The following is a 13021-nucleotide window of genomic DNA, read 5'->3' on the forward strand; positions in this document are numbered from 1 at the left end:
TGAATTCATAATAAAGTGAAATTAAACCTAACATTAATTTAACCTAACATGTTAGATATACTATATAGTAAAACAAACTTTACTTTTATAAGAATTATTTGTGAATTGACTATTTCTCCTGGCTAATAATATATTCTTTTCAACGTGCAAAAGCGCTCGAGGGAGAGAATTAATCTGAAAATGATAAATGACGCCACGAAACAAGTTGGAGACAGTCCCAATTATTATCTAAATTCATATTATTTCAATTCATTTCATTATTATAAATTTTTTTAATTTTTATATAAAATAAATAATTTAATTTTTTTTAATTTTAAAATAAAAATAATGTTAAAAATATATATTTTATTTAATTTTAAATTTAATGTCAATTCATCCAATATGAAAAACAAACTAGGGTGTTAAGGCTTAGAGGCTAAGCTTTTGTTGCGTGGCTTCTTTGACAAGCTCAATTACGGCATGTCGGCTGCTACAAGCAACAGATAATAATAAAGGAAGATACTTTTATCTACAAGCGTGTATTTTTTCCATACCTTGCGATTGCCGACCCTCCACCAATCGGAGATCAGGGCTAGGCTTACCAATTCAACACAGATCTAATATATTTTCTAGAATCATCTATAAAAAGATTTATTTTATTGTTATTTCTTTTTGGATTAACTTCAACATAAAATTCGCATTTGAATCTTTCTCAGGAAGGCAGACCGCCGTCTTTTTTATTAAAAAGAAGGAGAAAAAGGCAAAGGGAGGAAAGCGAGAATGGGAAGGCAAGCGCCGAACAAACGCGTTATTTCGGCTGATTAGACTATTGATGCGGCGCCCCGTCGGTGGAAATCATATACGAACAGCGATAAGAACTCATGAATGAATTAAGGCAGTCTTTGGTCACATAAAATATTCATTTCAAATATAAAATTTTTATTTTATTATTATAATTTTTTTAAATTCTCATATAAAATATAATAAATAATTTAAATTTTTTTTATTTTTTTAAATTTTAAAATAATAATAATATTAAAATATAATATTTTAATATTTAAATTTAAAATTTAAAATTCTTATTTGAGAATTAGCAGAACCTAAATGGCCTAAAAATGGAGTCCGGCAGCATTGTGATAGGGTCTTGTCTCGCAAAACTGGAGCGTTATCCGAGAAATCAATATACATTTGGGTCGAAGAACTAACGCAGCAAGTTTATCAGCAAGGACAGCACCAGCCAAAACAAGCACACGCACAGAGAGAGAGAGAGAGAGAGAGAGAGAGAGAGAGAGAGAGGATGATTCCTTGCTTGGGATGAGAAGAAGTCAACGTGACGGAAGGGATTAGCTAGGAAGAATATACAGGTTGTTGGTGTAATATGCCTTGTTATTTTCATTTTTGTTGGTTCGTACGTACATTTCCCGAGTTTTTACTTACAACAGCTTTGAATAGACTCTAGGTGGACACCGCATCGATCTGAAGCTCCCATGCATCTCTCTCTCTCTCTCCAAAGAGGTGAAATGTCCCCAGGAATCCGGTTGCCTCTTATCCACTCTAGCTAACCTTTTTCACATCGGGTTTAACTTTCCTAATTAAGTTATTATATAAGCTCAACATTCTTTAGACAAAATAAAATAAAAGGAGAAAATAATAAATAAAATAAAAGAGGAACCAAACAGCCATTATCCTCTCCTTGCGTATGGTAGAACCGTATCCACACGAGCATAACCAAAGTACTTGACGTGCAAGCAACCTTTAGTACTATATATTAATTCGAGAGATCTTTCTTTCTCTTCTCTTGTAGCCTTCGTTCTCATAGCTAGAGTTCTCTTTGTGCTCTGCCTGAGGAAGCCCGGCCCCCAAGAGCTAATAAGAAGAACACAAATTAATCGTAGGAACTAAATTCCTTCCCTGACATCAAGAAGAAGGTGGTAATTAATTTATTCCGAGGGAAACGTGCCTAAAAGTGGCAACTGATCTTGCTTTCCTTCGATCTTCTCCCTCTTCTTTATTTTTTATTCTTTAATTTTTGGTTTTATTCTTTTTAATTATCCTATTGGGTATTCTCGTATAGAGTTCGCTCTATTCAGGAGAAGTACTGGAGGAAACAAGACGGAAAATCCAGTTATGGGATATTGCGCCTGAGAGCAAAACCGGAGAGATGACATGGTGCAATGATTCAGACGATGAGAGGGCTCTTCAGATAATCACGTCTACTACTCCACAAGAGAGCAGTGTTGATCTCGAGACGAAAACGGATGAGGTTCGGACCATAACATGCCCATCATGTGGCCATGACATCGAATTCCAAGATCAGGTATTGTTTTTTATATAAAAAATATAGGTTTATATATATCTTTCAGCCTATGTTTGTCCTTTTATATTTCCTTAAGTTTTCATATATATATATATATATATATATATATATATTTGTTTTGTTTATTTCATGACTATATATATTATAGTAGTACTTACGTTTGTCATGGACAATTAATGTGATTTAGACGGGAATTCATGATTTACCGGGACTACCAGCGGGGGTTAAGTTTGATCCGACAGACCATGAGATTCTTGAACATTTAGAGGCAAAGGTGCTGTCTGATACGCGGAAGCTTCATCCTCTTATTGATGAATTCATCCCTACGCTTGAGGGAGAGAATGGAATTTGCTATACTCACCCGGAAAAGTTGCCAGGTGATTCTTGGTACCCTAGCTAGCTAGCTATTTATCACATATATTCTTTCTTTCATGATCACGTAATTAAATCATGACAATATATAAAAGTTGAGAGAACTCTGTTACGGAACTAATTATTAATTTAAGAACAATTGGTTCTCCTGGAGGGGAGTTGAGATATTTAAGGAAGAAAGTTACGTACTTCATGAGAATTATGATTGCCACCTCGATCTCTTTAATGAAGAAGAAGAAAAATTAACCAGGAGATTGCAAATACCTTCGATATGTATATGGTAGTACTGTCAATGATAATACTTTAATTTTGTGGTACCGTTATTTTCTCGGAATTGGAACAAATTACTAGCTAATTTGCACACAAACTCAAGTAATCCTCAAAATCTTCGCCATTGGTATTGCTATATTTTTATTTGAAAATATGGAAATCTTCTCTGCTGAGGTACGTTTCCATTCGGAGATGTCATTTTGAGAGAGACGTACAAAACATGCAGAACTGGGATTGCTCACCTATCTTAACCAAAGAATAATTTATGTATGTTAGAAGCAAAAACTTAAGTCGGCTATATATATATATATATATATGTACGTATCAGTATTACTAGCTGACACGTATTAGAGTTGAAGTAACCGTTCCTCATTTACTGAGACATCATGCTGCATGTTGCACTTTCACTTCTTGAAATTCCAAATGGAATATTATAGACATGTACACAAAGGATCTCACACACTGATACGGCACACGTCTCTCTCCTATTTTTTTATTTTTTTTTCCCCTCCACTCGTGCCCGCCCCCCTGCTCTCTCCCCGCGCTAGCCATAGTGGTCAGGGAACCTCATGGTGGGCATAAGATCACATCGGCGGTCCAAGCGACACAGCTGGAGTAGAGCTCACAGCAGTTCATCATCTCTCCCCTATTTTTTTTCTCTTTCTTTCTCCCCCTCCCCCATGCTCGTGCTCCCATGTCCTCTCCCCGTGCTGGCCATAGTGGTTGGGGACCACCTCATGGTAGGAAAAAGACGTCGGCGGTCCAAGCAACACCGCCGGCATGGAGCTCACGGCAGCTTGTCGTGCACATTGGTGAACATTTTGCCGATGGCTTGCGTGGTGGCCTAGGTGGCAGGGGTGAAAACCGATCGTTCGGTTTCAGTTTTGGACCGAAACCGAAACCGAACCGACATCATCAAAAGTGGATGAATCTCGACCGAAACCGGCCGTTTAAAAGGGAGAAAACCGTCTACATCGGTCTCGGCGTCACTCCGGTCGGTTCGTCGGCGTCATCGGTGGCGATGGAGACTGTTTTCAGCGACGCCGCAGTCGGTTTCCACTTTCCAAGTGCAGTGGGACTTCAACGGCGAGGAGGAGGTGGTGGCTCTGGCTCATGCCGCGTGCGAGGTTGTGGTTTGACAACAGAGCAGAGGAGAGAGAGAGAGAGAGAGAGAGAGAGAGAGAGAGAGAGAGAGAGAGAGAGCAGAGGTGCGAGAGAGCAGAGGGGACAGTGACGGCGCGAAGAAGAAAAGAGAAGGAGTGTGGCTAACCCTAAACTAAACGGTGTCGTTTGGGTTTCTTTTATTTTTATTTTTTTGTATCTGCGTCATCAAAACGACGCCGTTTCACTTAAGTGAAGTGAAACGGCGTCATTTCATTTAAACATATTTGAAAAAAAATAAGGATAGCTGAGGTCGGCTGGTTCAGCGGTTTTTCACTGGGTCGAACCGCGAACCGAACCGGCCGACGTCAGTTTGGCTTAATTCCTACCGCCAGCCGACCGGTTCTTTGACGGTTTCGACCGGTTTCCTGCTCCGGTGGCCGGTCTGATCGGTTCTCGGCCGGTTTCTCGATTTTCTGTACAGCCCTACTAGGTGGTCAAGATTTGAGCCGATAGCTTGCGTGGTCGATAGTCATCATCTGTTGGCCATCTAAGGTTGTCGAGATTTGAGCCGACAAGGAGGGAAAGGGGAGAGAAAGAGAGAGGAAAAGGGGGAGGAGGGAAAAGTCACTGGGAGAAGGAAAAAAAAAAAGAGAGAGAAAAAAAAAAAAAAGAAGAAGAAGAAGAAGAAGAAGTGGCACACTCATCACTTTAAGCGTGTAAGATCTCTAGGATCTTATATGAGTGTGCCATATAAGCGTGTAAGATCCTTTGTAGGATCTCTTTATATCTCTAGGCACCCCCTGCGCGCAAGTACTTTGCTTATTCGTTCACGTACATGCTCTGGTAGAAGTCTCTGCCAGAAAAATAATAAATTTGAGATATGCAGTGTTGCAAATCATTTTTTCTTTTAATGCTATATATGATCTTATCAATATTCTGATATTCTATGTGCTTCTAAGTAGTAATTTAATTGTTAATAATCAATGCCAACTCTCTTAATAAGAAAACTCTCTTATGAAGTATTCTTTTCGCATTTGTTGGTGTAGGAGTCAGCAAAGATGGCCAAATCCGTCACTTCTTTCATCGACCCTCAAAGGCATACACGACTGGAACTAGGAAACGCAGGAAGGTCCACACTGATGAAGATGGGAGCGAAACCAGATGGCATAAAACAGGTAAGACTCGGCCAGTTTTTACTGGGGGTGCAGTTAAAGGGTTCAAAAAGATCCTAGTTCTCTACACCAACTATGGCAGACAAAGAAAGCCTGAGAAAACAAACTGGGTGATGCACCAATACCATCTCGGCAATAATGAGGAAGAAAAAGACGGGGAATTAGTGGTTTCGAAGGTTTTTTACCAAACCCAGCCTAGACAATGTGGTTCGAGTATCAAGGATTCGTTTGACACACGCTTGATCAAGAACCAAAGTGCGCATGATAACAGTCTTTTACCTAAGGATGCTGCCCTTGTGGGGTACGACAATCCTTCTTATATCAACTATGACCAAGGGGGCCATAATAGGGAAATCACACCACAACTAATTCCCAACTTTGTTGTCCAAGGTGACGGGTCTTCGTTTTTTCGATTAGCTGCAGATACAAGCAAAGGAAAATTCGAGAGAAAATAGTGAATATATATTGGATGAGATCATAGCAATCATGACAACTACTCCTAATATGGCTGCTGCTATCAATATTACTTTATAATATTAGCCTCAAATAAGTTATTAGATTGAGATTTCAATGTGAAAAGCTGGGATCCAAGGCCATCATCAATAAGCTAAATGGATTCCGAAACATGGGGATAGAAGATTAATTTGACCATAAGTAGCTAGCAGTACTACTGTTCTTGAAGTTCTTTTGTGCAGGGAAGGAATGTACTATTGGGGTTCTATTTTTCGAACTGTACAGATCGAGGTGCATGCATGCTTCATTGCTTCCTGCTGCAGCGAACATGCATGCATTCATACGTTACTATGATACAGGTTTTAGTTTCATCAATATTACGTTCATGATCTATATATACGGTTTGTTCTTTTCAGACATTTTTGACTGATTTGATTATACACACGGACGTACGTACGTACGTACGTGCCGGTCTCTATATTAAACCTTTTGGCTGTAGACATGCCGTGATAATGTACTGTTACGCCGTTTATATATGAGAGAGTATATTTCAATAAAGATATTCGTTATTAGTTTAATTTTCTTGTCAAGTGAGAGAAACGTTTCATCATGTCGAAGGATTCTTACGTACTTCTTCCTAGCTTGTTGACGGCGGATATAATGACTATTATGTAGGTTAGTTTTAACATATAATTTACGAGAAAGAGAATAAGAGAATCTTTTAAAAATACAGAGAAATAATTTTGAAGTTCAATTTAAAATTATCAATCCAAGAATCTTGAAAATCAGCTTAAAAGTCGGCTTGTAATAACTGAGAATTGTCTTTATCATAATTTTATCAAAAATAGCAAAATCCTAAAAATCTTGTCAAAATTAAATACGTAATAAAATAAATAACTTGTAAAAAATCTAACCCAAATTGGTTTTAAAATTACTTCCGAAACAATAAATGAAATATTACTATAAAAGAAAAATTAACTAAAAATAGGGATTCGGAAGGAAAAATAGTGGATTTTGACCTTAAAAAAATGCACACCAAGTATATCACGTTGAAAAGATCTTTCTTAATTAGGGCCATATATGTTGTTCTAAATTATGGCCAAAATATTGAAATACACCCAAAACTACCTTAATTAGAAAAAGATTACGATCTCCTGCCATTTTTGCGCTTATCTACCAACTTAAGGCATCAACATGTCATCTGACAACTTAGTATCATCTAACTCGAATCCTCCTGCATCACTTGTTCATATGAAAGCTTTTGTTTCATTGTTATGTTCCTTGATGTACTCTATCAAACTCTAATTTGTTGAATAGCTACCAACCAGCTATAGCATAGCATATGCCGGGAAGTGGGAACTTGAAATGAAGCGTCAGATCAAACACAAATCATATGGGTTGGCTTGGCATAAACTTTGAATGACCTGCAATACGTGGGCTTCATGCCAATGAGCTCCAGCCATTATTTTAAATACCGTACCATACTGGCCATTATATTCTATATAGGTCGCTAGTCCGGTACAAGTATTATATATGTTTCGTACTGTTCTAAATATCAGTCATATCGGCCGATATTTCAACTTGTACCGACCTATATTTCAGCCCGTACCGGCCAGTAATTCGGCCTTTATTTTTTTTTTCGTTTCTTCAAATTGCAAGCTTATTTTTTTACCCTCAATTTAGATCAGGCTATTTATAATTTATATATATGTACTTATATATAATTTATTCATATATAGACTATTATTTTATAATATAATTTATATATTTATATATATATATATATATATATAATTTATTCATATATCGACTATTCCGAAACGATACACGAAACGGTACCAGTATCAAAATATTTCGTTTCAGTGCCTTGACTAGTACGACCTCTGGTACGGTATTCAAAACTTTAGGTGCAGCTCAAATGGCTAACTTCACCTTTTTTTTTTTATTGTTCACATATAAAATAAATAAGAAATTTACGTCTTTCTATTAGTTTAAATTTTTGAAATAACTGGTAATTTCATATGATATCATAATAAAGATTTTGAGTTCAAATCCTGACTCTATACTTCATCCCATTTAAATAAATATTTCATGTATTGGGCTCATTCATTGAGGAGGAGTGTTAAAATATAAAATAAATAATAATATGTAATTCTTCCTATTAACTTAAATTTTTTAGACAAATGTTGATTTCACATGAACAATATAAAAAATAAAAGGAATCAGGATACGAATCCCTTTTATTTAGATTAATTTTTCTTAACGTTTCTAAAAAAGACAGAATATCTTATCAAATGAGCACTTTGTCTCTCCCTCTCTCATTAGCTACCATTTCCCTTTTATGGCACTTCTTGCCGGAATTAGCCTTTCTCGATTCTTCTTTTAGATCTCTTTATTAATGTATTCACTCCCTTTATTCTTTTCTTCCCTATCTCGTGATGGATTTTAGTAAAAAGTTGTCCATTGATTCTAAAATTCTGTACTTAAATTATGAAACCGACAAGTGGTGGAAGATCACTAAGAAAAGTTGCAAGGTTACTACGTTTATTACGGTGGATGTTTTTGTCGTGGAATGGTTGGCCACTGTAGTGTCTACTTGTGGTGTGCCAGTTAGTTCGTCAGAATTCTATAAGTCCAGACGAATTGGGAATTTGGTGTTGATTACCCAGTGCTACCACAACCAATATGGTCATTTGCTATTGGTGTCTGAATACAGAAAAGAGGTAAGACGTGGTTTTATCGCCATCTCAGATGGATTGAAGGGTGAGGGATAGAGGCAATTTGTTGCAATGTTGAAAGAGGCAATCTCCATGTCCTCTATTTTGGGCGTGAAAACAGGGAAGGTTTCAAAGGAACACCTATCGCCTCATGCCCAAGCAGTGTTGGGTCTGATTTGAGGAGGTAGTGAAGAAGCCATCCTCTTCTTTGAAGGCTTATGGTTGCTCGAAGGGCAATCTACGAGGTGGAAGGTGGGAATGTGGTGCAGACGGAATTCAATCATGCCAAGTATGACACTTGGTTTCCAAGGTTGATGTGTCAAGGGCTAGAGAGGGTTTGTCTTCGTAGTCCATGCAATGCACATAAAATTGATTTTATATTAAGTTGGGGGAAAATGGAACGAGCTACGAGTTTGGAGTAATGGATAAGCAGGGGGCCGGTCTCTATGGGCCCAAAGCCAAGCAAGGATAAGAAGGGTAAGTAAAAAACTGGGTTGGGCTTGGTAAAAAGCACGTTGCACGTTTGGAGAGAGAAGCCCTGTATTGAGCCTGTTTTGGGGTTATCGGGCGTGATGCCTTCACCCCCACTTGCAGTGCTGATCGTCAATTCGCCACCATCAGGATCGGCACAAACCTCGCTAATAGATCATTTGAAGAGTGTGCCGACACCGAAATGTCGTCGAAATTGGAGGATGGGGAATTTTTGCCAAATTTAGAGTCTCGGACAGTGGTAGAGGAGCATATGGTTGTCTTGTCAATGTCTCTAACTAATCCTATATGTGAGGAGTTTGCATTTAATAGGCCCTGTTTCATTGGATGTTCAACCTTTATTTCCAGTGGAGGCTTTATTACGTACGGGGAAGGAGATTGGGGCTTTTCCACAAGTGATGCTTAACTCTGATATGGAGCAACAGAGTGATGGGGGTTTTTTGTGTTTCAAACGTGCAACTGGTTTCATGCGAAGGGGATTGTGCTGATGGGAGTAATGATGACCAAATTCCTATAAGTGCTCTTCCCCCCTCATGTGTTGTTTCAGATTGGATTCTAAAAAAGGTAAAGGAGATACATGCATGTGTGGGAATTTCTTGTAATGGTTTTGAAGAACAATTCAATGCTCTTCTTAAAACCATTGAATCTGGATGTTCTTCTGTCTTGAAATCTAATTCTAAAAAAGAAAGGGAGCTAAGGAGACTAGAATGCTCTATCAATTATGATATCAAGAAGGGGAGTGGAGGAAGGGACAAATTGAAAGGGAGGAGATCTCACCTTTTTTATGAAGTCTAAGATTCTTCCTTGGAATGTTAGTGTCAGGAATTAATGACCCTACCAAACATTCTCGTATCAAGTCTTTGTTACATAATTGAAAGGTTGACATAGTTTGTTTACAAGAAATAAAGATACACCTCATTGATAGATATTTAATTCGTAGCTTGTGGGGTTGTCCTTTTGTGAGTTGGGCTTATTTGGCGTCTTTGAGAGTTTTAGGAGGTGTCCTTTTAATGTAGGACACAAGGGTGGTAGAGTCCTTGCAGGAATGTATTGGGAATATTATGCTCCTTTAAAAATGTAGAGGATGGATGAGAGTGGGCCTATGCAAGCATTTATGGCCCAAACTCAGATAGAGAACGTAGTCTATTGTGGGAGGAATTGACCGGTTTATACTCTCTTTGGGACATTTTGTGGTGTATGAGTGGAGATTGCAACATTACTTGCTTCTTGAGCTAACATTTAGGTAATTCTAGTTCTTCCCCAAATATGGAAGATTTTTCTAAACTCATTTTTTACTTGGATCTCTTGGACCTTCCTCTTGTGGGAGTGTCCTACTTGGTCTAATGGTCGTGGCGGGTCAAGATTGGATTGCTTTCTTGTTTCCCCTTCTTGGGAGGAACATTACTTAAAGTTATGTCTAAAGAGATTGCCAATGACCTGTGTGTGTTCAGACCATTTTTCTATCTTGCCGGAATATTGGCATTCATGGGAGCTGAAGGTATTTTAAATTTGAAAATATGTGGTTAGAAACTGATGACTTTGTTTATAAGGTTGGAAGCTGGTGGTCATCTTATCAGTTCACAGGTACTCCTAGCTTCATTCTTACTAGTGAGCTCAAAGTTTTGAAACTTGATTTAAAGGAGTGAAACACAAAAGTTTTTGGAAATATCAATGGCCAGAAAAATTATCATTTGGAGGAGTTGTAGGTTTTGGAATCTGGAGAAGAAGACTGGGTCCTTTATGAGGACAAATTCTTGAGAAAAAATAATATGTGGTGGCCTACCTTGAGAGGATGTTATTGGTGGAGGAAATCTCTTGGCAGTAAAAGTCAAGGGCCCTTTGGTTGAGAGAAGGGGATAAATGTACCAAAAAAAATTCATAATATGGTCAACTTGCATTGTAGGAACAATGCCATTGATGTGCTTCATTATGATGGTTGTGAGATCTCTTCTCCTCTGAATTCCAGATCTTATTGTGCATTATTATGAAGACCTTCTCTCCAAATCTACTTCTTAGAGGCCTAAGCTTGATGGGATGGTTTTTTACTCTCTTGATCCACTTAGTGGGCACTTTGATGAAGACGAGGCTTTTCAGGTGGTTAGTGGGATGGCCAAAGATAAGCTCTTGGACTGGATGGTTTTTCAATGGTCTTCTTCCAAGTTTGCTAGCAGATTGTGAAAGAAGATGTGATGTGGGTTTTTCATAATTTCTTCTCTTTTAAGAAGTTTGAAAAATCTCTTAATGTCACATTCATTGCTCTAATCCCTAAGAAACCTGGGGCCTCTGAACTCAAGGATTTTCGACCTATTAGTCTTGTAAGTGGGATTTACAAGATAATATCGAAGGTTCTTGCTAATCAAATGAGCAAGGTGATGGAACAAATCATCTCTAAGCCCCAAACAAATGCAAAATGTTTGGGGTAGACAAATCCTTGATTTAATGCTTATTGCTAATGAATACCTTGACAGTTAGATGAGGGAGGGCACCCCCAGTGTCATTTGTAAGTTGGATATGGAAATGGTTTTTGATTATGTGAATCTGGATTTCCTATTCTATATACTTGAGAGATGCAGCTTTAGGGCAAGGTGGTATTCATGGATTAGGCATTGTGTTTCAACTCCTTGATTCTCAATTTTGGTCAATGGTAATCTTGCTAGCTTTTTACATAGTTTACACGGATTGAGATGGGGGGACCTTTTATCTCCCTTCCTTTTTGTCATTGTTATGGAGGTGCTGAGTCAGATGGGGGAGGCTACTGTAAGTGGGGATTTCTATCTAGCTTTTCAGTCGGTAATGAAACTAATGAGTGTATTACTTTTTCGCATCTTCTTTTTGCAAATGACACCATCATCTTTTGTGATGCGGATTGTGGCCATATTCAAGCGTTGAGAGCCATACTATTATGCTTTGAAGCTGTTTTGGGACTTAAGGTGAATCTGGGCAAGTCCGAGTTGGTTTCACTGGGGGATGAGCGCAACATCAATAGCTTGGCAAGATTGTTAGGCTGTAAGATTGCCTCATTTCCTATGAAATATTTGGGTCTCCCATTCGGGGCGCCTTTTAGGACTCGTGCTATTTGGGACGGGGTCATCGAGAAAGTTGAGAGAAAGTTGGCTAATTGAAAGCATCTTTACTTATCTCAAGGGGGTAGACTCACGTACTCTTTTGAAGAGCAATTTCTTTAATCTTCCTACTTATTTTCTACCACTGTTTCCATTGCCCGCAGGAGTGGCAAATCAAATTGAAAAGCTGTTTCATGCTTTTCTATGGGATGATATGGGCAAAGCTACTATGTTTCATCTCATTATTTGGAATAAAGTTTGTACTCCCATTTCATTTGGAGGGCTAGGTGTTCGTGAATCGTAATTTGATGGCCTTCAATAAGACATTATTGAAAAAGTGGCTATGGAGATATAAATTGGAATGGGTGTCGCTTTGGAGGAAGATCATAGATCGAAAGTATGGTAGTGCATGGGGGTTGGTGTTGATTTGATGTCGTTCGGAGGACTTATGGTGTTGGGCTTTGGAAGTTCATTAGAAAGGATTGTGTGAGTTTTGTTAGTCATGTGAAGTGTTGGCAAGGGATTGAGGATCCATTTTTGGTTTGACATTTGGTATGTTGTTGTTTCAACTCTCAACATTATGTTTCCATCTATTTTTAATTTTTTAGATTGGCTTTAGATAAGTTTGCTGCTGTTTCAAATATGTTTTCTTGCTTTAATGGTGTGATTTAGTGGGATATTTATTTAACTCGAGTAGTTCAAGATTGGGAGATTGATGAAGTTTCAACTTTTTTTTAGCTTTTTATACTCACTGAGGATTAATGGCAATGCCATGGATAGGATGTTATGAACTTTGAAGGGGAGCAAAAAACTCACTGTTTGTTTGTATTATAAGCTATTGTCTTTTTCAAGACAGTCCTTCCTTTCCTTAGAAGTGTATTTGGGGTCACATGTACCTTCTAAGGTGGCTTTTTTCATTTGGATAGCTTCTCTTTGAAAAATCTTGACGTTAGACATTTTAAGGAAGCAAGGTATTATTATTATGAAGTGGTGCTACATGTGCAAAAGAATAGAAAATTAGTGGATCTCCTTTGCATTGTGAGGTGGAAAGGGCTTGGGATTGGGTGATGCCATCGAGAGTGGTCG

The 13021-nt window shown here is 38.1% G+C and overlaps 1 protein-coding gene across 2 annotated transcripts; it reads left to right on the top strand.

Moving 5' to 3' along the window:
- Positions 1-1747: 1747 nt before the first annotated feature.
- LOC122280144 (NAC domain-containing protein 73-like) lies at positions 1748-6082 on the top strand. 2 transcript variants are annotated; one of them, XM_043091142.1, is made up of 4 exons: positions 1748-1907; positions 2054-2296; positions 2484-2673; positions 5089-6082. In XM_043091142.1, exons 2-4 carry the CDS (start codon positions 2141-2143, stop codon positions 5667-5669), a joined length of 927 nt encoding a protein of 308 aa, XP_042947076.1. In that variant the 5' UTR covers positions 1748-1907; positions 2054-2140; the 3' UTR covers positions 5670-6082. The 2 variants fall into 2 exon arrangements, with proteins under 2 accessions (XP_042947076.1, XP_042947077.1); XM_043091143.1 differs by having other exon boundaries at positions 1766-1910.
- Positions 6083-13021: the final 6939 nt, after the last annotated feature.

Source organism: Carya illinoinensis, chromosome 10 (assembly GCF_018687715.1).
Source record: "Carya illinoinensis cultivar Pawnee chromosome 10, C.illinoinensisPawnee_v1, whole genome shotgun sequence".
NCBI classification, from domain to species: Eukaryota; Viridiplantae; Streptophyta; class Magnoliopsida; order Fagales; family Juglandaceae; genus Carya; species Carya illinoinensis.

Coding starts and splice junctions, on each gene's coding strand:
- LOC122280144 (XM_043091142.1), top strand. CDS start 2,141: ATGACATGGTGCAATGATTCAGACGATGAGAGGGCTCTTCAGATAATC. Junction 2,297..2,483: donor ACATCGAATTCCAAGATCAG/GTATTGTTTTTT, acceptor AATGTGATTTAG/ACGGGAATTCATGATTTACC. Junction 2,674..5,088: donor TCACCCGGAAAAGTTGCCAG/GTGATTCTTGGT, acceptor TTGTTGGTGTAG/GAGTCAGCAAAGATGGCCAA.